General features: G+C 37.1%; 1 protein-coding gene across 6 annotated transcripts in view; it reads right to left on the reverse strand.

Annotated features, from left to right (window-relative positions):
* UBR3 (ubiquitin protein ligase E3 component n-recognin 3) overlaps positions 1-25,445 on the reverse strand; it is a 207,497-nt gene that overhangs the window by 10,017 nt on the left and 172,035 nt on the right. For all 6 annotated transcript variants that reach the window (XM_037044489.1, XM_037044488.1, XM_037044493.1 and 3 more), the window contains 3 exons: positions 18,088-18,212; positions 14,582-14,689; positions 14,323-14,448 (listed from right to left, as the gene is read on the reverse strand). In XM_037044489.1, coding sequence (XP_036900384.1) covers positions 14,323-14,448; positions 14,582-14,689; positions 18,088-18,212 — 359 coding nt within the window. The remainder of the gene's footprint in view (positions 1-14,322; positions 14,449-14,581; positions 14,690-18,087; positions 18,213-25,445) is intronic.

Here is a 25,445-nt window from a genome sequence, read left to right on the forward strand (position 1 = left end):
ATACTTTCTGTCCTTATAATTTTGGATCTTTAAAAAATTTCCTACAAGTGAAACCATATAGTATGCAGTCTTATGTGCCTGGCTTCTTTCACTTAGCATAATATTTTAAATCATGGTTCATGCAACTTGTGTTGTATGTAACCTTTTATTTTTTATTATTATTTTTATTATTTTATTTATTTATTTATTTAGATTTTATTTATCTTTAGAAGGGAAGGGAAAGAGAGAGGGAAAGAAATATCAATGTATGGTTGCTTCTTGTGCAGCCCCTGCTGGGAACTGGCCTGCAACCCAGGCATGTGTCCTGACTTGCAATCGAACCACGATTCTTTGTTTTGCAGGCCCGTGCTCAATCCACTGAGCTACACCAGCCAGGTTCACTTAGCATAATATTTTGAGATTTGTTCATTTTACAATGTGTATCAGTAGCCCATTCCTTTTTATTACGGAGTAGTAGTCTACTATATGCAGAGACCACATTTTGTTCATGCATTTACTTGTTGAAAGACTTCTGTGCTGTTCCCAGTTTGTTTGTTTTTTTAAAGATTTTATTTATTTATTTAAGACAGAGGGCAAGGGATGGAGAAAGAGAGAGAAAGAAACATCAATGTATGGTTGCCTGTTGTGTGCCCTCCTACTGGGACCTGGCTTGCAACCGAGGCATGTACTCTCACCGGGAATCGAACCAGTGACCCTTGGATCACAGACCAGTGCTCAATCCACTGAGCCACGCCACCCAGGGCTGTTTCTAATTTCTGACTACTACAGATTAGGCTGCTATGACCATTTAAAAGTATTTATGTGAACATAAGCTTTCATGTCTTTTGGTATAGAATTATTGTGTTGCACAGTGAGTGTATACTTAATTTTTTTAAGATACTGCTAAAGTTTTTCCAAATCTGACTATACTTTTTGTATCCCCACCAGCAAAGAATGAGAGTTCTAGGTAACTCAAACTCCTCAGGAACACTTGTGATGTTAATTTGTATTCCTCTAATCAACAGTGATATTGAACACTTTTTCATGTATTTATTGGTCACTGATATATTCTTATAAGAAGTGCTTGTTCAAATATTTTTGGTCCACTTTGTGTTAAATTTTTTGTTTTTTTTATTGAGTTATAAGAGTTCTGATATATATTCCGGATATAAGTCCTTTCTCAATATATTTTTTAAAAACTGAGATATACTTCATATACCATAACAATCACCCTTTTAAAGTATACAGTTTAGTGGAGTTTGGTATATTTACAAAATTGTGTGACTGCTACCACTATCTAACATCAGAATATTTTCAACAACCTACTGTAAATAACATTATTTTCTTGACTGCATTCCCGCATTGCTCACTAGGAAGCACATCCCGTCATTTTACACATTTGTCACGCACTCTGCAGCCTTGCCGAATGGGTTTACTAAAGATTCCTTATGACTTTTCACATACAAAATCATCTAATTTGTAAACAAAGATTATTTTACCTTTCCCTTTCCAATCTTGATGCCTTTTATTTCTCTTTTTTGCCTGCTTTATATTAAACCTCCAATCCAATGCTGAAAATAAATTATGAGGACAGACATCTTTGCCTTGTTCCTGATCTACCGGGTCAAGGTTTGTATCTTTCACTATAATGACGTTAATATGGGGTTTTCGTGGATGCCCTTTACCAGGTTAAGGAAATTCCCTTCTACTCTTTGCTTTTTAATGTTTTTATTGTGAAAAGGTGTTAGATTTTGTCAAATGTATTTTGACTGAGATGATCATATGCTTTAAAAAATTTACTCAATATGTAGAATTAATTGATTATTTTTGTTGTTGAACCAACTGTGCATTCCTAGGACAAACCCATTTAGTGGTGGAGTATTTCCTTTCTATTGCTAATATTTTATAGAGGCTTATGCTGCCATGTTCATGACAGTGTTTGTAGTTTTACCCTGGTTTGGGTATCAGGGTAAAATTGGACACATAAAATGGTTTTGCACCCTGGTGGTGTAGCTCAGTGGATTGAGCGTGGGCCTGCAAGCCAAAGAATTGCGGTTCGATCCCCAGTCAGGGCACATGCCTGGGTTGCAGGCCAGTTCCTGGCAGGGGACCCACGAGAGGCAACCATACATTGATATTTCTCTCCCTCTCTCCTTCCCTTTCCCTCTAAAGATAAACAAATAAAATCTTTAAAAAAAAAGATTTAAAAGATGGGTTTGCAGTGTTCCTTATTCCTGTTTTCTGAAAGAATCTGGATAGTACTAACACAACTTCTTCCTTAAATATTTCATAGAATCCACTACAACCTTATCTTCATTGTTATGAAGTTGACTTCTCTGTCTTTGGCAAAAACAACTACAGAATTTTAATAACTAAAATCAATTTTCTCACTTGATATAGACCTACTAAAAATTTCTATTTATTTTCTGAGTCAGTTTTAGTAATTTGTATCTTTCAAGGAATTTCTCCATTTCATCTACATTTTCAAATCTGTTAGCAAATGTTATAATATTCTATTATGCTTCTATAGGGATGTTTCCTCCTTCACTGGTACTGGTAATCTGTACCTTCTCTCTTTGTTGTCTAATTAATCCAGTAAAAAGTCCAACTCCTGGTGTGATTTTTCAAGCCTAACTTAGGCAGTTACGAAGGTGTTACTCTACAGGCCTTATGAGTAAAAGCTGCCCTCCCTACACCACACCTAGTGCACAGCCAATGATGGTCTTGCAGTCAAGGTCTCAGACGCCCCTGGCCAGTCAAGCTCTCACCTGTTTACAGTCCTAGCCCTGGTGCCTTTATTCCTAGGCCTCTTTATCTGAGGACTTGGGCAGGAGTCTTTCTGGTGCCTCTGTTGAAGCCACCTTTTAGAAAGAAGAGGAAACCTTAAAGGCACTTTTCCATATTTTGACTCAGTACCCAGTACTTTCCCGCTCCTATCTCTCCCATCTCACCCCCTCTCCACCGTGGAGTCCACAAACTGCCAGAGCTTTTTGTTTGGGGCCCTCTCAATAGATCCCCACATCTTGGCAGATCCATATGATCTCCAACTGGTGTGCCACTTCCATGAATGGAATGGGGGCGGAGGGAGACTGGTGTTTTCTCTGGGTTTAGTCACTTGCTTATAGCATCACAGTAGGTGGTTAAAGGTTTAACTCTTTTATTTTGGCTTGTTGCTTTAATCAGCTGCTCCAACACTTAGCAGCTCAGTTCTCTCTCCCAGTTCAGCTGAGTTCTTGACGTTTAGGTTTATTTATTTTATTGATCTCTTACAAACCAGATTTTAGACTCAATGATTTTTTTTGTTTCTCCTACTTTTTGACTTCTATTCTGATTTTTGTAATTTCCTTTCTTATATTTGTTCTGAGTGTAATTTGCTTTATTTCTAGCCTTGTAAAGTAGAAATTTAGATAATTTTAGACCTTTCTTATTTTTAAATGTAACCATTCAAAGATATCTCACTCCAAGAACTACTTTAGCTACATCCCATAATTTTGCTATGTTGTTTTCATTTTTGCTCACTTAAGTATTTTCTAATTCCCTTGTAATTTCTTCTCTGACATGCAAGTTATTTAGAAGTGTGTTGCTTAATTCCCATACATTTAGAGATTTCCATATTTCTGTTACTGACTTCTAATTTAATTCCATATTATTGTCAGAATATATCATATAATTTCCATTCTTTAAGTTTATGGATATTTGTTTTATGGTTTGGCATATGGCATATCCTAGTGAATGTTCCATGTGCCCTTGTGAAAAATATGCATCCTGCTATTACTTGGTGAAGTATTCTATAGATGTCAATTATATCAAGTTGATTGCCAGTATTTTTCAGGTCCCATTTTTCCTAGTTGATTTTCTGTCTACTTGTTATTGACTACTAAGAAAGAACATTGAAATCCTCAGCTATAATCATGGATTTATCTATTTTTCAATTTTGTCACTTTCTGCCTTATGTAATTTGGGGTTTTGTTGTTTAGTGCATGTACATTTACAACTACTATATTGTCTTGTTCTGTTTAGAGAGGGTATGTACTTTCTAACGTAGGGCATAAAAACAACAAGACAACAGAAACCAGCAATGGTAGAAAAACAGCAATATTTTTTCATCTTCTTAATGATGGAAAATCCAACAATGGATAAAAATTAACAAAGATCTACATAAATGCATTTTCCCTGGGATTCACAGGCTACTTCAAGATTGTTTGGCCTCTCTTATGAAGCACACGTTGAGTCCAAATGTGGGTCACTAAAATGACAGAAACCCAACTGAGAAAAAACTTATGAAAGAAAAAAAATTTCCCATTCCTCTACCACTTGACTTGGACACAACAGATGAGAGTGGCAGGTTATTCTAAGCAAAGGAAAACTCATGAGACACTTATTTAAGATTAGATAAATTGTTTTCCTGATTGTCTTCATTTTCTAATTTTTTTAAAAGCATTATGAAACAAGTAGGTCACAGTAAAGAAAATATAATGACTCCTAAATAGAGAAAATGCTCAGCCTTAAAAGAAATGCAAAGTAAAACTACACTGAGCCCGGGCTGGGTAGCTCAATTTGTTGGGGTGTCATCCTGTGCACCAAAAGGCAGCGGTTCAAGCCCCAGTCAGGGCACATACAGGAGGCAACTGGGAGGCAGCACGTCAATGTTTTTTCACGTCAATGTTTCTCTCTCTCCCTCCCTCTCTCTGAAAAATCAATAAACACATTCTCAGGTGAGAATTTTAAAAAAACTACACTGAGACATAGTTTACCTAGTAAAAACATCTAAAAGTGAAGATACATAAAGTAGTTTGATGACACTCTAAGGAGACACAAGTATAGGGAATCTCACACATTACTGGCGTTAAACCTAACTGGTACAACTTCAGTGGAGGGCAGTTTGGTGACAGCCATCAAAACCACAAATGTGTATGAGTGCTGACACAGCAAATCGCTTCTACAAATCTATCCTACAAATACAATCAAATCGTGCAAAGTAATTCACATGTACTATTATTCACTGTGGTATCATTTATGAATAAGCAAAGAACTAAAATAACCCAAACGTTTATTAACAGAGAACTGATTAAATACATCCTGGTACATCAGAAACTGAAATATTCTGAACCTGTAAACTGAAATAGAAAGACCTACATGTATTGAATATGAAATGAAATCTCCAAGATACACTCTAAAGTGGAAAAAATGCAAGCTGTTAAAAAATGTGGTGGAGAGGGGCTAAAGCAATACATGGCTACACACTTCTTTCTTCTAGGTTAACACAGAGAAAACTGATAGCACTTCACAGCTTTTGAGTGGCTAAGAAAAGGGATAAAACAGATTTTTTTCATAAAATATTCTTTGAATTTTGAAAAATGTGAATACATTAACTATTTTAAAAACAAATACATTTTCTCTTCTGTGAAATCATTACAGTAATATATTTATACTATTTAAAAACCAGAAAGTACAAAAAATATTGTTTCAAAAGAAGTCTCTCAACCATCCTATTCCCCTTCTATACAGATCTCAAACTTACTACTTACTCCAACTCCTAGGTAAGAACTGACCAAAACTGTTAATGTATTTTTTCAAAGTATTTTATTTATCAACAAGTAAATATGAATGCCATTATTCCTCCCCATCATCATTTAATATAAGCACAGCTTGCCTGTGTTGCTTAATATATTTTCAGATGTTCCACATTAGCAGATAAAAAACTTTCTACGCTTTCTTTTTTGCAGAAAATTCTATTGTATGAACAAACAAACCCCAGTTTATTCATACCAGTTTCCCATTGATGGCTGCTTGATGTTTTCAATTTTTTGCTCTTCTAGTATGTTTAGTAAGCTATCAATAAATCAGTCACTTATTACAGTATAAGGAATATCTATAGGTGGATTATTCATAGTTACATTGAGATTGAAGAGTACGATATGCAATATTACAGTGGTTTCACAGACTCAGTACTAGAAGAACATTACTGGCACTCCTCAAAACCTGTGTGCAGCCAGCACGGCTCAGATGTTAATAGTGCACATTTGCATCCTGACTAAATGTGTTTAAATCTTGGTTGCTTTCCTTAATAGCTGTGAACCTTGAGCAAGTTAATTCATCTCTCTGTATCTGTTTCCTTGTCTGTAAACCGAGGCTTATAACAGCTACCTCACAGTTGTTGTGAAGCTTAAATGAATTTAAATGAAAAACACTCACAACAGTGCTTACCATATAGTCAGCATACAAGAAATGCTAACTATCATTGCTATTTGTAGGGCAACTATTTTTGACAGATGACAGAAAAAGAAGTAAAGGAGATATACTAGAGCAGCGGTTTTCTACTTTGGAGGGGGAAAGGTGGATGACATGTTCCCATGTAAGAATCTTACAACTATTTTCTTCCAAGAAAAATACAATACACAGATATTTTATAAACAATGCTATGGAATTTAAAAGTTACCTGTTAGTCCCTCTGTTAAGAATTCCAGAGTTAGAGGATACATAAGACAGAAGGTATTTAAGTAGGAGAAAACTAAGAGAACCATACAGGTTACTATAATTAGCCCTAATATAATAGTAGAATAGCAGAAATACCATTAGACTAAAACATTTAACTAAATTGCAGGCTTTCTGTTGTCAGAACACATACTAGGTACCATCTTCAATGATTTCCCAGGCTTAACAAAATGTTTAATTAAAAAATGTATTGTTATAAAGGAAAGAATAACAAATGGGATCTCATCAAAATTAAAAGCTTTTGCATGGCTAAAGAAAACAGTATTAAAATGAAAAGAGAACCAACTGTATGGGAAAACATATTTGCCAATGATACCTCATACAGGGTTTAATCTCCAAAATACACAAAGAACTTATACAACTCCACTCCAAGAAGACAAGCAACCCAATTAAAAAGTAGGCAAAGGACTTGAACAGACATTTCTCCAAGGAGGACATACAGAAGGTCCAGAGACACATGAAAAGATGCTCAATATCACTAGCCATCACAGAGATGCAAATTAAAACCACAATGAGATACCACTTTACACCGGACAGAATGGCCATCATAAACAAAGCAACAAACAAGTGTTGGAGAGGTTGTGAAGAAGAGGGGACCCTAATTCATTGTTGGTGGGATTGCAGACTGGTACAACCACTGTGGAAAACAGTACAGAATTTTCTCAGAAAACTAAAAATGGACCTGCCTTTTGACCCAGCAATTCCACTGCTGGGATTGTATCCTAAGAACCCTAAAACACCAATCCAAAAGAACCTATGCACCCCAATGTTGGTAGCAGCACAATTTACAAAAGCCAAAAGCTGGAAGCAACCTAGGTGCCCATCAGTAAATGAATGGATCAAAAAATTATGGTACAGCCCTGGCTGGTGTAGCTTAGTGGATTGAGTGCAGGCCTGCGAACCAGACAATCGCAGTTTAATTCCCAGTCAGGGCACATGCCTGGGTTGCGGGCCGGTTCCCAGCAGGGGACCCGCGAGATGCAACCATACATTGATATTTCTCTCCCTCTCTCCTTCCCTTCGCCTCTAAAGATAAATAAATAAAATCTTTAAAAATATATATTTAAAAAAATTATGGTACATATACACAATGGAATTCCATGCAGCAGAAAGAAAGGAGCTCCTACCCTTTGCAACAGCATGGATGGAGCTGGAAAGCATTATGCTGAGTGAAATAAGCCAGGAGTTGAAAGACAAATACCATATGATCTCACCTTTAACAGGAAGCTAAACAACAAAGCAAACAAGCAAGCAAAATAAAAACAAAGACACTGAAATAGAGAACAGGGGGACAGTGACCAGAAGGGAGAGGGGAGGGAATTTCAGGGGGAAAAGGGAAAGGATTTACAAGAACTAGTATAAAGGACACATGGACAACAACTGGGGGGTGGGTGGACATGGGAGGGAGGTGGGGAGCCCTGGAGGGGTGGGCTGGGATGGGAGTAAAAGACAGAAAACTATACTTGAACAATAATTAATTTTTTATAAGGATTTTAAAAAATATTTTAGTTATTTATCTTTATAGAGAGGAAGGGAAGGAGAGAAGGAGAGAAATATCACTGTATGGTTGCCTCTCATGAGCCCCCTGCTGGGAACTGGCCTGCAACCCAGGCATGTGCCCTGACTGGGAATCGAACCACGATCTTGTGGTTCGTAGGCCCGCGCTCAATCCACTGAGCTACACCATCCAGGGCCTAATTTTTTAAAATGCATTGTTAAACTCTAGAGTCTCCTAGCTATTAGAAATAATCACTGAATTTATTAGCAAGCTTGCTAAATATAGAAGAATAGTGTTTAAAAATTCCAATTCAATTTCTATATTTGGCAACATAGTAGAAAATATTTTTAAATGATTCCATTCACAATAAAAACAAATAAAAAACATGCACAGAAAAGCATTCTCTTTGGGGTAGGCACCACAAAAGGATGCTAACACTCCCACTGCTCAAAATAACACTGGACATGCACTAAGACAACAACAGAGTAATAAAGATTTTGGGAGCATTGGGGGTGTGAGCTAGGATGGGAGTAAAACACAGAAAACTGTACTTGAACAACAATTAAAATAAATACACTTAAAAATGAGATAAATAAAATAAAATAAAAAGATTTTAAGAGAAGGAACAATTTGTCATTTTCAAATGATATAATCATAATTCACAGGCAACTTAAGAATCGATAGGCAAATTATTACAATGAGAGAGTTAAGCAAGTGGCCAGTCATGAGCATACACAAAAAGCAACAGTATTATTCTACACCAGCACAAAGCAAACAGAGGATGTTATAGAAAATAAGATATCATTTAAAGAGAAACTAGAACTATAAAGCCTCTAGAATTACCTTTATACAGGATGCTCCAGACTTTAAGATGACAATTTAAAAATTCTATGAAAAGCATTAAAAGAAGACCTAAATAAATGGGCATATAAACTATGCTCAATGTCTTAAACCTATAAATCCAAAGCAAGTACAATCTATTATCTTGTAGAATTTGGGAAGAAAATTTACAAATTGATTATAAAATGTATATATAAGAATACCACATATAGCTAACAAAAAATAATAATAATTTAGCAAAAATAATAAGTTAGAAGGAAAAAAAGGAGAAAAAAAGAAGGGGTACCTACCCTACCAGATATGTCTACAATAAAACCACAGTAATTAAAATAGCCTGTTACCAGTATTGAAGCAAAGGCTTCATAGTATACAATAAAGAATCCAGAAACATAAAAACCTGTTAGTATCAAAAATCAGCGAGAAAAAGTTAGATTACTTTATAAATACATTATTTTGTAAATAGTGAAAATGATACTGTCTCTTCTCAAATGGGAGAAAAAATTAAACCACTTCATACCTTACTGTAAATTTCAGATTGAAAAAAATCTACAAATAAAACTATAAAAATAATAGAAGAAAATACAAAAAAACTCTATAATCTCAGATGGGAGAAGACTTTTTTTAGGTAAGACTCCAAAGGCCTAAATCATACAGAGAAAAGTGGTAAGTCTGGCAACATTAAAATGAAATACGTTGTCCGACAAAGCGCAGTATAACCAAGCAAATGTCTATGAAAAGATACCTGCAATGAGTAAAACTAACAGAACAGCAGCAAGATAATGACAGCAAACCCAATTTTTAAAAATGATCAAAGAATAGGAATGGGAAATATACAAAGGAAATTTTAAATGGCTATAAGCCATATAAACAGATAAGCAATTGCATTTATAATTAGATAAATGCATATTTAATTAACCATAGCACCCATACACTTTGCACCCATGTGACTGGCAATTATTAGTGCACTGGATAATAAGAGTTGCTGTAAAGCACAGGACGGAAAACAAGAATTGTCATACACTGCAAACAAAAATGTGAACCTTGCACAACCACTTTAGAAAGCGAACAGGCAGGATGCGTCATGTGGAACCAGCAATCCCATAACTAAGCACAGAAAGAACCTAGAGAAAGATTCAAGTACACGAGACTTTAGGTTCATTATGGCAGTTTACTTTTTCTGTGAAGCAAAGATCTAGATGTTCGCCCACGAGGAGTAAGTAAAATGTGCAATGTACGTACACCGGAATACCACTCTGCAGCAATAAGAAAATCATCTAGAGCTACATCGTTAGATCTAAATGGTATAATATTTAGTGGAAAAAAGTAAGAGAGATGCAAGATTTATCGCATGACAGTTATGCAAATTAAAAAACACAAAACAACACATATGCAGTTTATACTGACACACACATTACTTCTGAGAAGTAATGGATAAGGTACCACGCAGGGAACAGAGGCGTGATAATAATTCCAGAGGCACTATGCATGGTATGCTGTGAGCTGAGGAGTATGATCAACTAAACTCCATGAAGATACACCTCCATCCCCCACCCTTCCTCTCAAAAATGAAAAGATAATTTCAGGCAAAGAAATGAACAATGGGGACAATATAAATAATCTCAGATGAATGAGGTAAATTCTACCTTTAACTGATTAGCTTAGATATACCTTTGTCCTTCAATCTCCTCACTGTAAAATGAGAACCTATTTTATGTCTGGTTAATAAACAGCTGGTCATTATTAACTGCTTTTTAAGTATGTTTGAGCAAATACAAACTTTGGGAACCTTGGTTCTCAAACTTAACTCATACCAGAAAATTATTCAAGAAGTGATTTGTCTGTGGGGTGGGCTGAGATGGGAGTAAAAGACAGAAACTATACTTGAAAAATAATTAACTTTTTTAAAAAAGAAGTGATTTGTTCAAAAACACAATCCCCTTTGTTTTTTTCCTGAGAGACGCATGACTGATCATACAGGAATAAGCATGAAAGGGTCACTGGGTAGAAATTGAGACCCAAAATTTTGTTAGACAACTGAGACTTTTTTTCCCATGAACAACTCGGTTAAGAACTGAACTGTTTGAGAACCAAGGTTTGACTGTAAATGTTTAGTCCTTTCTCCCCCAAATGAAACAAAGGTGGATAAATGAATGATTCTTGAGTTCACTTTAAGAAATACAAAAAAACACTTAAGACAGGTGGGGCCATATCAGCCTCGTGGTTGCCTTCAAAGGGCCTGATGTAATTTTAGGACTGTGTAAATGCAACTGCTCCTTAACAGTTAAGTGAGAGCAGGGCGCTGCCACCGGGTAGAAACAAGGTGCCAGCCGGACAAAATAAGGTGGAGGGCCGGATTCGGCCTGCGGGCCTTGTGTTTGCCACCCGTGACTTAATGGAAAACTGATGCATAAAGTTGCAAGTAGGATCAAAGAGGGAAATGGAATAAATTTTAATAAAACATTTTTTGGATAAAAGTATGAGATGAACAGGTGAAATGAAATACTCTAAATGAAAAAGTGACAAAAAGAAAAAAATCAAATCCACAAAAGTTATAGTATGTTTAACAGTCACTTATATATATCATACTGTGATTAACAGAAACAAAAAGCCAAAGTAAGTACAGTGTAAGAGCAAGCAAATATCTGTATATATTTATATAGTACATATATTTATATATTTTAATGACACACACATATATATACATAGTATATATGTATTTAAAAGCAAAAAAGATCACCCAGATGAAAGAAATATAAACAAAAAGGGAGCAAACTTCTTTCTAAAGTTGTAATCTTACTTTTCTCACTTCAGTTGAATGTATCCATTTAAATGGTCTAACCAATCCCTCACCTTGAATATATGCAAAATACTTTCACTCAATAACCCCACAAACCTGTTCCCTATCCCCTCCTTCTATTAACTGTACCACAAAGGTTCAAGTCTCCCAGGCAAAAAACCCAAGTACAGTACAACTCTTCTACCTTGACCCTCGAATGTTCAACTAGCTGTCAAATCCTATTCCATCTCAGAAATCTCTAATCATTCCTTATCCTCTTCTATTTCTAGTACAGTCAAACATCAGTTCTCAAATGTCTCCCATCTCAAACAATTTGGTTCTGAACAGCCCCTTCTGTTCCCAGTCCTTCCAATTCCTCACACCCCACAATCTATTTTATATCAGAATGAAGTTGTATCTGAAATAAAATTTGAATTATGTCACATTCTTGTCCAAAATCTTTCAATGCTCCAATTCTCTTATGTGAAGTTCAAAACCCACTACCACTTCACTGTAATCTGTCTTTCTGACACTGCCTTGCACTACTTCCTTTCACGCGCCCTTGTTGACACATTTCTTCCTTGGTCTAAGCCCGCCTAGGGTTCTACCACGGGTAACACTGTGCACCCAAACCCCAGGCCAAATTTCAGTGCTCCGTCCAAGAGCTTCTGCCTCCACGTGTTTTGTAACCTTTGGTAGAAGAATACCTTCCAATAAAAACACATGAAAAAATAAACCATAAGGCAAAAAGCGCACAAGAAACAACAATCTATGACTTAAAACGTGAGGAAAGAAAAAGTGATGAAGTAGTGATGACTTTGATCTCCATGCTTGAGGACGTTCCTATGCCTCTTCATATGAAAAGAAATACACTTTTCTTTTAAGTTAAAATTTAAAACTACATAATTATAAAAGAAAATAACTAATAGGTTATTTTTTTATAAGGAGGTAGAGGTAAGAGGGATAAAAAATATTTAATGAAATAATGGCCAAATTTTTCCCAGGTTGATAAAAACTACAAACCCACAGATCAACCAGCTCAGTTACTGTAAATCAGAGGAAACAGACCCATCACTGGAATTCTCAATAATGTTAACGTGCTAACATTATAATATTACAGCATCAGTTCTTCAGTTACGATGTCAGTTTTAAATTAATATTTATAGTTGATGCAGTTCCCCCCCAAAAGAGAAAGAAACATCCCAATGGGTTTTGTTTTTTGGTAGAAATTTCCAAGCTGATTTAAAAAATTATGGAAATGCAATGAATAGCCAAAACTACTTAGAAGACAAATTTTGAGGACTTACATTGTATGATTTCAAGTCTTACTACAGAGGTCTGGTAATTACTTGAGTTCTGGGCAAGATCTCATTTGAAAGAAAGGTTCTGCTGCTAAAGCATGTTTGAAAGCTCCAGAGGCAGTACCCTGGGCCCCAGGGGACGGGAGAGATTAAAGGAAGGAGTGATGAGGCACACCCAACTGTGCTGCAACCAGAAGGTGGTATTGGTGGGAAAATAACACAGATTTTGTGGGGTTCAGGAGTGAGTGGAAAGTAAATGTAGGCAGCTGGTAGAGACAAGTAGAAATAGAAAGAAAGGGCATAGAGAAATGGCCTGGCTGGGCAGCCCCTTTCTCTCGCCCACGCTCACTATCACTAATCCTAGGGACGACTTCTTAAGTTAAAGGTACTTTGATTAAAGCTGCAGTCTCCCAGCGAGTTACTTGATTTGACACCACCTAGACCCCACAGGTCTCTCACCTGTGTCCATCCTTCTAGTGACTACAGAACAGCTTACAGACAACCCTTGATGTATAGCTGGTTAAGTCACTGTTATCTATTTTAGAATATTTATATTTTTTGAATCACTTTGGCATTCCAGTACCTGAATTACTGTTAAAAAAGAAAACCCACACTGCCTAATTTAATCCCTACTTTCTTTTTAAGGAGCTATTTCCAGGATATTGGTGCAATACAGTGACATGAAGAACTTTTGAATATTTAATTTGTTCAATATTTTATAAATCTAAATATAAAATTTTGGGGACAAGTGTGCAGAATTTATCTCAAGTCACTTCATAAAAACCAAAGAATCCAAACTATTTGATGTGATGGGAGGGAAAAAAACAATCGACTTCTTAACTGTGATATACTTCAGGCTTCAAAGACCGTGACTGTGATAAACATCTTAACTGCCACGTCAAACTCACTGGAAATGAACCGCAGATAACACCAGAAATATAATCCAATAAGCAGTGTTTGCTTTACTCACCTGCTGCTTTCCTCCCTGTCACTTTCTTGCCAACTCACACTGACCAACAGTTTTAAGAAATAAATTAAACCAGTGATAATTCACTCACCCAAGCTTTAATATAACCAGCCACAAATTAAAATTTTACTGTTCTCAAATTATAGAAATGCCATCATATCTTCAAATAGCCAGCTTTCAAACCAATGTAACTTTTAAAAGGATATTAAAAGCAGATAATTAGTAATAAATATATCAATAGAGATACTGAAAAATGATACCAATATGAACACAATAATCCTGTGAAAGGATCGGGCATTTATTATCACTGACCTAATCCAAAACTGCTCAAATATCAAATGTAATATACAGTATAAAAATGAGTGGATACTAACAAATATAAAATATAATAATAGAAAATATTCTAAATATTTATTCCTTTGAGTTAGACTAAACAAGGCTCGCTAATCTCTACCCCAAATTCTACCTGGCAGCTGGGTAAATCTTCCCCAAAAAGGTGATGCTGAAGAAGGCTGGCGACTCGGAGGAAGGGTAAGCAGAAGTCCTGTAAGTATTTTTCCATGGATTCAGGAGACCAAGAAATAGGGCCAACCTAAAGTTACAAAAAGAAAAGTTGAACAATTCATTCTATAAGAGACATGGACTCAAAAATTGTATTCATAATGGCAACAAAGTCTAAGTTTTTAACTAAATAACCGCCACATCTGATCTTAGAAAGAGCATACCATTGTACACTCCTGAGTTCCTTCTTCATGGTACAACTTTCCTTTACATAGCTCACTTATCACAAAGCTCAGTAATACTTTATAAGACTTTTCAGCATCACACGTATTCTAGGAAAAAATAAAAATATTAGTTTTTTGGTCACTGAATTTACAAAAAATCAACACTGAAAAGAGTACTTTTTAATGAGTATAGTATATTTACAATTACATTTTTCAAGTAATTTCTCAAAACCTGTATACAACAATATATCTGTGAATTCACAATAGAATTGGGTAATTAAATTCTTCTTTAAAAGAGAGCATATGAATTATGTAATGTATGAATAAATAAACATGTAAATCATAGATTTTTGTCCAATAATTCTCACTCCTGGAAATTCCTCCTAAAAAATAATCAAAAATTTAAAAATACCTATATGACTTAAACAGTCAGTACACCACTAACAAGAATTGAGTACATGCTGTGGAATATAACTTGACCCTGAATTTTTAAGGCACTGGTAGCCTAGACGACAGAGTTAGTTACTTGATGATATTCAGTCTTTCCTATAGTCCCTCATGTTATTGTGCTCTTCAACTAGAGCATGAATTCCAAATTGTTGGGGACTGTGCTTTGTATTTTGCATGTACCCCTTTCCATAATAAAAACCTGAGCAATAAATACCTAATTGATGAAATTTATTTTCAGTCTTAGAATTTCCCTTGATGTATCTCTTTTGATAATCAATTCTGTGCATTATCTTGAAATCACTCCTCTATCCTTTCTGCTGTGTCCACTCAGCCATACAATGTTTTTGTGCCCTGATTTTTAACTGTAAAAACATCTACAGTATTGTATGTCAATTGTGCTTTAATTAAAAATCAAGTCCCTTGGCTAAACTCTTCTCAAATTAGAAACAAAGAATGTTAGGTAAGACAATTTTGCATATAAGAAAGCCTTAGTAAAGCATATTTTATATACATAATATTTGAATAAGCCTAAGGGTAGGCTCATAAAGCTTAAGAAGAAGATTCCCGAGACCATGGATGAAAGGCCTGGAATCTGGATGGGAAGAACTCTGTGAGAGGTGAAAAAGGCATGTGGGCTAAACAAAGGCCAGAATCAAGGGTTGAAAGATGCAACAAACGCTGCGTTGGGCAGATGCTTGGTCTGAATTGTAGTGCTTCTTTATTTAGCATTTTGTGGTAACAGACCCCTCGAGAACATGCTATGGTCCTACTCCCCAGCCAAACAGAACAAAGGAATAGGACCCCAGATTAAGAAATTCTGATATAAAGTCTCTTTTAACAGCTACTCCCAATAACTAAAAAACCCACAATTAATACTAACTGTAATGATTTTTCCAACACAGCTCAACCTCATTATCAAATTAACTCTGCTATCCTTTTGGAAAATACATATTTCTATTGCCCTAGGGTAGATTAGGCCTGGTAAAAACATGTTTTCACTGAAATTATCATACCTGAGAATAGAATCATAGGGATAGAATAAAGGAGACTCAAGGAAAAAAGAAAAGAAGAAAAGGGATGAGAAGAAGCAAAGGAAATGAGTCAAAGGAGAAATGAATGCTATAGAAATCTAAACAGTTACAGAAGTCACAATGATATACTTCATTACTCATAAATAGAGTTGTAGGTAATATTTACAATATGCTACATATCTAAATGTTTAGATCGACTGCAGAAAAGCTAATAACATAGCAAAACAACCTACAGAATATTATAATTTTTGTTTTATCCACTAAAATTTATGTGGCTATAAACTTCTAATTTAAGTTCTGATAAGAATTTTATTCATATTAAATATTTTATTATTTTTTAAATAGCTAACATTTATCTAATCAAGAAAGAAAATTAATAGAAGTTACCTAAATAAGTTCAAGTTCCTTCCATCACAGATTTACAATTGCCCTTTTTTCTCTCTTAAGGTCTCATTTTTGCAGTTTGATGAATAGTTTAGAACCAAATTATATCAGTAAATGTTTTACATGTGAAATTTTTCACTGAGACAGTTTACTAAGAATACATAAACACTGACACAGCATAGAAACCTAATATGTTTGATTTGAATACTAACAATACAAATATCAGATTTAAGTGTGTTCAGAGAATTGAAAGGATGTTTAGAAAAAAAGAAAGATAACTGCAGAATAAAAAATTATCTAAGAATCGACTAGGAACATAGAAAATCATTGCAGGAAGAGACAAAATTCCACTTTGAGAACTTAAAATAACAGAATTTTAGAAAGAGGGGCACTCATATAAATCATATATTCCAAATTCTCATTTACCTTTGAGAAAGCTGAAGTTCAGAAAGTTTTTATGTCTTGACTAAAAAAGTAATATCTCCATTTAGTGGTAGGAGCTTGGCCTAGTACTCAGGTTCAATGGCCAACCACCCATGTCCCTAATTAAGACATAATGAACTTTATGATGATATCACATAATCATGATTTGAGAGTACACTGGTGATTAAAGTGAAGGATATGTTGAATACATTTCATGTATTTATAATTAGTTTTCTATCCATTAATATAAGTAGATATGATTTTAACAAACTTTTCAATGAGGTATAAAACCTCTTTAACACTTCATAAGCCAATCAAAAAGTTTATTTTATACTACACCTGTAATTTTTCCTAACTTCCCCAAATAAGTATTAAAGTAATTTTCTTATTTTAAATTATCTCTAAGCCAAACCACTCAGTCAGTTAGTTCTTTGATTCTATAGTATCCCATTTGTTCTCAAGCCACTGAAAATATTCAACATTTAACTAGACCTATATAATTTTTCTAAATTGTTTACATAATTTTAACTGAACAGAACTCCTTTAAATTTGCTAAGAACTTACATCTATTCTAACGTGGGGAAAAAAGCAGAAAAAGGCACAATTAAGAAAAGGTTAAAGTTTTTGTTTTTAGGTTTAGTATATTTTATTTTTAAGCCTATAAAATACCTGACAGGCAAACTTGCAATCCCAATAGTAAACAAAATCTAATACATTAAACTTATAAGTACAGTAATCAAGTTATCTCAAACATATCAGTAGTATTTACACACAATAAATTTCCGATGCGTCTTTCACCTTGGGATCTTTAAATTTAACACTGATGAGTGAAAAGCCATCGTAGGACTGTGACTGGGAATATGGACAAGAAGACAAAAAGACGACAGATAAGTAAAATAGGAAAGTCTGCAGGCATTTTTACTTCCTCATATGTGAGTACAATATTTGTAACTTCTCTGAGTTTAAGTCTTATAGCAAAAACAAAACAAAGCTTTCCAAATATAACAGGATAATGGCCAAGGTTTAGATATGGATGCAGAAGACATCATTCTAGAAGAGAAACATTTTTAACTTTTTTAACCTGAAGGTGTTCCATTTCTAATTAAAATACTATTAATAACTCATTTTGTCTTTCAAACACCTAATGTCATTCACTTACACATAAATTTAAACGAGTTTGCCCGAGTACTAACTGGCAAACTCGGACGAGACACTGACCTTTTTGAGAGCCCCTGTGTGTTTCCAGGCCGACCTGTCTTCCTCACTGCACTTCACTGAAAGGGCCGCGAGGGCTTGTGTGTACAGCAGAGTAAAGAGCACCTTTACAATGCAGGTGAAGTGGTCTACAACAAAAGAGAGGATTATTATTTTTTGGAACCTAGACATTTTATACTCAAGATAATTTCACAAAATACCTGCCTTTCCTTGCATGTGTGATTGATTTTTGTTGAATTAGTCAATAGAATCAGGTTGTAATATGATGATGTATTTTCTACTCAATAGATCTGAAATTATGAAAGCAAAGTTCCTTTACTCATCCACGGAACACGTAAATGAGAGGCATTTAGCACAGTGGAAGCTGTGCTGCGTTTTGGAAGACCAGAGGGCTAAAGCCAGTCGACCTCGGGATAGCTGTGCAACCTTGGCAAATCCCCTTTCAGGACATCACGTGCTCACCGTCTGGGAGTCTGAGTGCTTAAAACCAATTCTTCATCTACTTCTAACAGGATGTACATCCTATAAATAATATGGTAACATAATGTAATACAACATAGTACAATACCATACAGCACTTCTAAAATAAAATTTAAAAAAAGAAATCCCAGTATTTTAGGTACTCTGAGTTTTAAAACTCAATGAAAACTGCATCAGTGCAAAAACAGTAATAACAAAAATGTAAAATGTAAAATGTAATGCCTAATATATTAGGCATTAATAAGTAGTGGCTTAATCATAATTAATATTTATAAATGCCTAATAACAGAAAATTTCCTCAAATATCTCATTCAATCCTCACAACAGTATCAATTGGAAAACTAAGTTTCAAAAGGATGTGCCAGTAGTAACAAAGCAAGTAAGTACCCAGGTATTGGAATCCATACACATCACTCAGATTCAGAATGCCTTCTATTTCTGCTGTTCCCCTGTAAATGGGTATACCATTTAATTAGAAACCATTAAGTTCAGAAACTTGTAGATATTCTTGATACTTTCCTGTTTCTTTCTCCCCACATTAAAACAACCTCCAAATCCTGCCAATTCTACTTTAAAAATATTTCACAAGTCAGTGCCAACACGGTGGACCAAGCTTCAACCCTTCCCTGCCTGGACCTCAAATCTCAGCCTAAGTAGTTGTGTTGGGGTCCCCAAGGCCACTTCCAGGTTTGACGATTCACTAGGACTCAAACGACTCAGTATATAGTCCTATGATTTATTACAGCAAAAGGGTACAAAGTAAAACCCTCAAAGGGAAACTTTCAGAGTCCTCTCCCAGTAGGCCACACAGGATACGCGTAATTCCCCAGCCAGTAGTTGTGACAGCCTGTGTGAAGCATCTCCCATGAAAGCTCATAAAGAGACTTCGCGTCCAACACTTTCATTGGGAGCCGGTCACAGAGGCAACCTCTGCCTAGTACCCGCCAAATTTCTCCACTCCCCAAAGGAAAGCAGGAATGCTCAGCATAAATGTCTGTCTGTACAGTTTAGTGGCACAGTGGGCCGCTCTTTTCAGTTCTAGGGAGGTGGAAATCCTCCCCAAATCAAAGTTCCCCGATGCTAGTCGAGCACCAACCTCACACACAGGCCTCCTATGGTAAATCGTTTCTGCACAGTGGTTTACCCTCATCACCTCCCAGACCCCTGCCATCTACTTTTTAAATTAAACAGACTGATCTTTTTAAAAGAAATATTTGGCACTTTCCACTGGGTCTCAGTATAGGCTAAAGCTCTTTCCACCCTCATAGCCCTGGCTAACTCTCAAATTAGTCAGGTGACATCTTAAAAGTCACTACCTAAGGAAAGATTTCTTTGATTTTAAATTGTGTGTGTTTGTGTGTACTCACTGCCTCTCACCCATGTTGATGTGGTAGGGTAGAAACTTGACACAAACTGAGCCAATCAGAACACCTGAGATTTTTCTAACTGAAGGCAAAGGGAAGGTATACAAGTAAAAATGAGTCTGGAGGTACCAGAGGTCATGTTCCTGGTCTATAGCAGAGATGTCTAAAGCAAGATTGAATGAAGCAGGTCCAAGAGCCCCAAGAGGGCAAGAACCCTACCAGCCCCTGAAGCTCTAGTTCTGGTCATCCCTAAGACTACCCCCAATTCCTACAGTTTGGTTACCTGAGCCTATCAGTGCTCTTCCTTTGTCCTTATAAGCTACCTCTAGGTAGATTCTAAAGAGCCTAAATAGTAGATTCCACCAGGACACAGACAATGCAGACTTACAGTCTGAATAGAGAAAGACAGACAGACGGCTGCAAGCATGTTCATGGGGTAATGGGAGCAAATGAGAGGAAGAACTAACACAGGCAAAAGGCAGGGCACAGAAAAAAGATAAAAGCTCCTGCCCCAAGAGTTAGTCTTGAATGATGAAGAGAAATAAGCCATAATAAGAAAGGGGAGAGAAAGAGAAGGGGCAGAGGGAGCCAGTTGTAAAAGGATCACAAAAAAAGCCTAAGACTTACAAGAACAGAAAACTGTCCAGGGCAACTAGACTAAAGGGGTGATTTGTGAGAGATGAAGCTAGAAAAGCACCATTGACACTGACCACCAAAGGTTGCAAACCAGAAGCTACTTGTCTGAATACAGCATGCAGAAATGTTTGGTTTGCCTTTAGCCTGCCTGGTTTGGTTACTTTTAGAAGAAGTATCCCATTGTGTTACTTTTACAAGAAAGAGGCTATTTCTCACTAAAGTCCAGAATCTCACGCACTCTTGAAAAACAGGAAGATCTGGCACAGGCATATCAAGAACAGGCTGACAGCTGTAGGGGGTAGGGAGTTGGGTGGGGGTTGGGGGGCACTGAGAGATTGAACAGGAAAGAAAAAAACTCAGGGGCACAGACAAGAGTGTGGTGATTGCTGGGGAAAGCGTTGTGAAGGAAGGTGCAAGAGGGTACAGGTGGGATAAATGGTGATGGATGGAGACTTGACTGGGGTGGTGAACACCCAATACAGTGTACAGGTGATGTGTTGTTAAAAAAAAAAAAGAAAGAAAGAAAGATTGACAATACTGGGCCCATGTTATTTTATGTCAGCAATCACCTGGAGCGGAGTAGTAACTGTCTCTTTGGCCAAACATACATTCTCTAACTTGTCACAGCTCCCCACTACCCCGCTCCCATCACATTGGATCAAAGACTATTTCAAATAGTGTATCATTCATTTCAGACTGGATCTTCTTTTTGCTGTTGAGGTCCTCACTAAGCTCCTTGAACATCCCTAATAACCAGTGTTTTGAACTCTGCACCTGATAGATTGCTTATCTCCATTTTGTTTAGTTCTTTTTCTAGAGTTTTGATCTGTTCATTTGGACCATGTTTCTTTGCCTCCTCATTTTGGCAGCCCTCCTGTGTTTGTTTCTATGTTGTAAGTAGAGTCGCTTTGACTCCATGTCTTGGTAGCGTGGCCTAATGTAGTAGGTGTTGTAGGGTCCAGTGGCACAGACTGGACCCAAGGTGAGTACTTAAGGTGTGCCCTTCATGTGGGCTGAGTACACCCTCCTCTTGTAATTGAGCGTTGACTGCGGATGGGAGGCATTTACCCAGGCCAGTCAGCTGCAAGGACTGGCTGTGACCACTCACACCCCAACCTGTACCCTCTGTGGAGGATCAGCTGTGCAGGTACAGGGTGGCAGTACTCCAACATGGTCTGTAGCTGTCCACAGGGTGGTACAGGGTGGTACAGGCTGTCCACAAGGTCAGCCCCCACCTATGCACTGCCTGAGGCCCCCCTGCATGAGCTATAAAGCAATCTGCAGTTAGCTACTACTTGTGCTGGGTTTGGAGATTCCCAGGCAAAGCAAAGCTGTGAACCTAGGCTGGCTGCTAGTACCAGGCCTAGGGCCACTTAGCAGGAGGTCTGGGGGCTAGGGGCTCACTGAGGCTGTCTGTTGCTTGTTTGAAAGGATTAAGGAAGTTGTGCAGCATGAGCCAAGACCAGCTATTCATAGAGAAAAGCAGCTTGGGTGGGCCTGTAAGTTGGGTAGGATGGAGTCTCTGGGGATCTCCAAGGCAGGGCAAACAGTGTTAGCCAGGTTGATGGAGTCTCAGATATGGCACCCACCTGCTTGTGCTGTGGCTCTGTGGGAGGAGGGTTCAGACAGGGACAATGGCCTCCACCTGCTTTGTTTGTCTGGGAGAAAGCTGTCCCCCAGCTCTCACCTTGATGCCAGACACTTTAGTTCCTCTATACACCACTGGTGCCTTTCAGGCTGCTACCCTGGTGCTGGAGCTCAGAAGGAATGAGTCTGCATGAGACCATTCTTTATAGCCTGAAGTTATAGGAACTTATCTTCTTGGGCTGTGGTTCTGATGTGGGGCTGGGGCTCCTCACCCCTGAGATATCCCAAATTTCTATTATCCTCGTGTGGATGTGAGACCAACCTGTCCCCTGTTTCTACCCCTCCTACCAGTCTGGATGATGTGGTTTCTTTAATAGCATTCCATTCAACTTGATTTCTGACAGTTCTAAATGACGGCTGTTCTATAGCTTGGTTGTAATTTTGACGTGGCCGTGCGAGGAGGTGACCCATGTTTACCTCTACCTCCATCTGGACTGGAAGCCTCCAAATTATTTTTTAATTCAAAAGAAACAAGGCATTTAAAGAAACGACAGCTACTATAAGCATAATTTTACCTTTTTTTGGTTGTAGGTAACTAATTTCTGTTTTTAATCATATTGTCTGCCTTGATTATCATCATTTTTAACATATTTAAACTGGCAGTTTGAAGTTACAGCTTAAGCTTAAGTTCTTGCTTTCACTCATTCATTTAGCAAACATTTATATATTGAATGTTATTGAACATATATGTATACCATGTATAAAATCATGTATAAAATCAATGTCTTTTAGGGACTTAGAAAAAAATAAGAAATCACTTAGATGAGATGTTAACAGGTTGCCATCTTCCAAGGTTGCCACAGAGAGCAAAGACCTTCAAATACAATTATTAAAATTTAAAAAGGAGAAAAACAATTGTACATCTATGTATTAAAAAAATTCTGCTATCAAAACACCTGAGGGTGAACAAAGGAAGATCAATGCTTGTTTGAAATGCCTTAGAAGCAAAAAGACTTTAAACAATAACACAGACTTTAAGTTTTATAGTGCTACTGCGTGATAGGAAAAACAAAAGGGGTGGGGCAGGGAAACACGATATTTAAAATTGAAAATTTCTGTGAGAATTAAACTAATACAGAGGTGCCACATCCTCCTCCATTACACTATTTCAGATAAAGTCATCATTTTTATTCACAATTCACTATTTTTATGGACTTGAAATATTATAACTCATGAAATTAAAATAACTTTTTAAACAGTTATCATTTGTAAATCTTTGTCTATATATCTGATTTTTCTTCACAGAATAACATTTTTAAAAAGGAATAGTTCAAAAGATATTGACATGAACTGAGACAACAGCCTGACTCTGGAATGATACCAACAACATCTACGTAAACCATATATTCTTCTGTGGCTAAACATAAAAACACAATGAGAAATTTTCAAGAATCAGACAAACATTTAGTGAATATAATCTATGCAATGGTATTTGTACTAGACTTTGTTTTTTTTTTAATTTTTTTATTTAATTATTTTTCAAGTACAGTTTTCTGTCTATTACTCCCATGTACTAGATTTTGCAAGAGTGATCCAAGGATTGATAAACAAGAAGGCAAATAAGATTCAGTTGTTCGCATACATTCCTTTCCCATAAACTGTTTTAGTTAATACAAAATGCTTCAAGTTTATTTTAGGAAAGGTAGAGTGTATATAAAATATATAAATCCCTAAAGGGAAAAATCATACAAATAAATAGGACATAAATTGAAGACAGTATCCGACATTTTATTCTCCCAAAATTACCATAAAAATTTTTTATTATAGGTGGAAACACTGCACCTTCTCCCACAACCAAGTTTGAACACAACAAAGGTTTGGAGAACTAGGACACACCCAAAGACCAGAAAACGGAATTATACGGAAGTCTGACAACTACGCACGGTTCAACGGGGACAGTAAGAGAGGCGGAGCCTGCAGCGGAGCTGGGTCGGGCAGGGCAGATCCCCCGACCTAGGCGCGCAGGCAGCCCGGAACCAGTCGGGGTGTGGGGCAGACTGACCGTGGTCCCACATTCGCGTACAGTGAGACGGACCACACAGGCCCCAGGGGGCGAACCGAATGGTGCAGGGATGACGGCGGTGTGGCGGTGGCACACTCTCGTGCAGTGGAACGAAACGTGTGGGCCTGGTGACAGTGGTGGCTGCGGCGCCGGGGCCACGGCGGCAGGCGGCAGACGGGAAGCCATTGTCCCTCTTTGATCCCGCCCCCACATACAACGTCACAACCCAGCGACTTAGTTGCCCTGCTCTAGTGAACACTTTAGGGCTCTGATCCTGCTACAGAACAGGCACGAACAGCCCAAAAGATGGCACAAGAAGAACTCAAAGTCCCAGAGCCAATAACTCTAAGCGACCAAGAAATTGCCAGCCTCTCAGAAGCACAATTCAAGACACTATTTATCAGGATGCTCACAGAACTGGTAGATTATAGTCACAAATTAGAGGAACATAGTCACAAATTAGAGGAACATATGAAGGCTAAACTAATTGAAATGAAGGGAGATGTCCAGGAAACCAATAGTGATGGAAAGGAAACTGGGACTCAAATCAATGGAATGGACCAGAAGGAAGAACAAAACATCCCACCAGAAAGGAATGAAGAAATGAGAATTCAAAAAAATGAGGAGAGGCTTAGGAACCTCCAGGACATCTTTAAACGTTCCAACATCCGGATTATAGGGGTACCAGAAGGGGGAAAGAAACAGCCACGAGTGGAAAACTTATTTGAACAAATAATAAAGGAGAACTTCCCCAGTCTGGCAAAGGAAATAGACTTCCAGGAAATCCAGGAAGCTCAGAGAGTGCCAAAGAAGTTGGACCCAAGAAGGAACACACCAAGGCACATCATAATTACATTAGCCAAGACCAAAATGAAGGAGAGAATCCTAGAAGCAGCAAGGGATAAGGGGACAGTCACCTACAAAGGAGTACCCATCAGACTGTCAGCGGATTTCTCAAAAGAGACCTTACAGGCAAGAAGGGGCTGGAAAGAAGTATTCCAAGTCATGAAATCCAAAGACCTACAGCCAAGATTGCTTTATCCAGCAAAACTTTCATTTAGAATGGAAGGACAGATAAAGTGCTTCTCAGATAAGGTCAAGTTCAAGGAGTTCATCATCACCAAGCCCTTATTATATGAAATGCTAAAGGGACTTATATAAGAAAAAGAAGATGAAAAATATGAACAGTGAAAGGACAGCAAACACACAGTTATTAACAACCACACCTAAAA

Source organism: Sturnira hondurensis, unplaced genomic scaffold, assembly GCF_014824575.4.
Source record: "Sturnira hondurensis isolate 20B ecotype Veracruz unplaced genomic scaffold, ASM1482457v3 Scaffold0004136, whole genome shotgun sequence".
NCBI classification, from domain to species: domain Eukaryota; kingdom Metazoa; phylum Chordata; class Mammalia; order Chiroptera; family Phyllostomidae; genus Sturnira; species Sturnira hondurensis.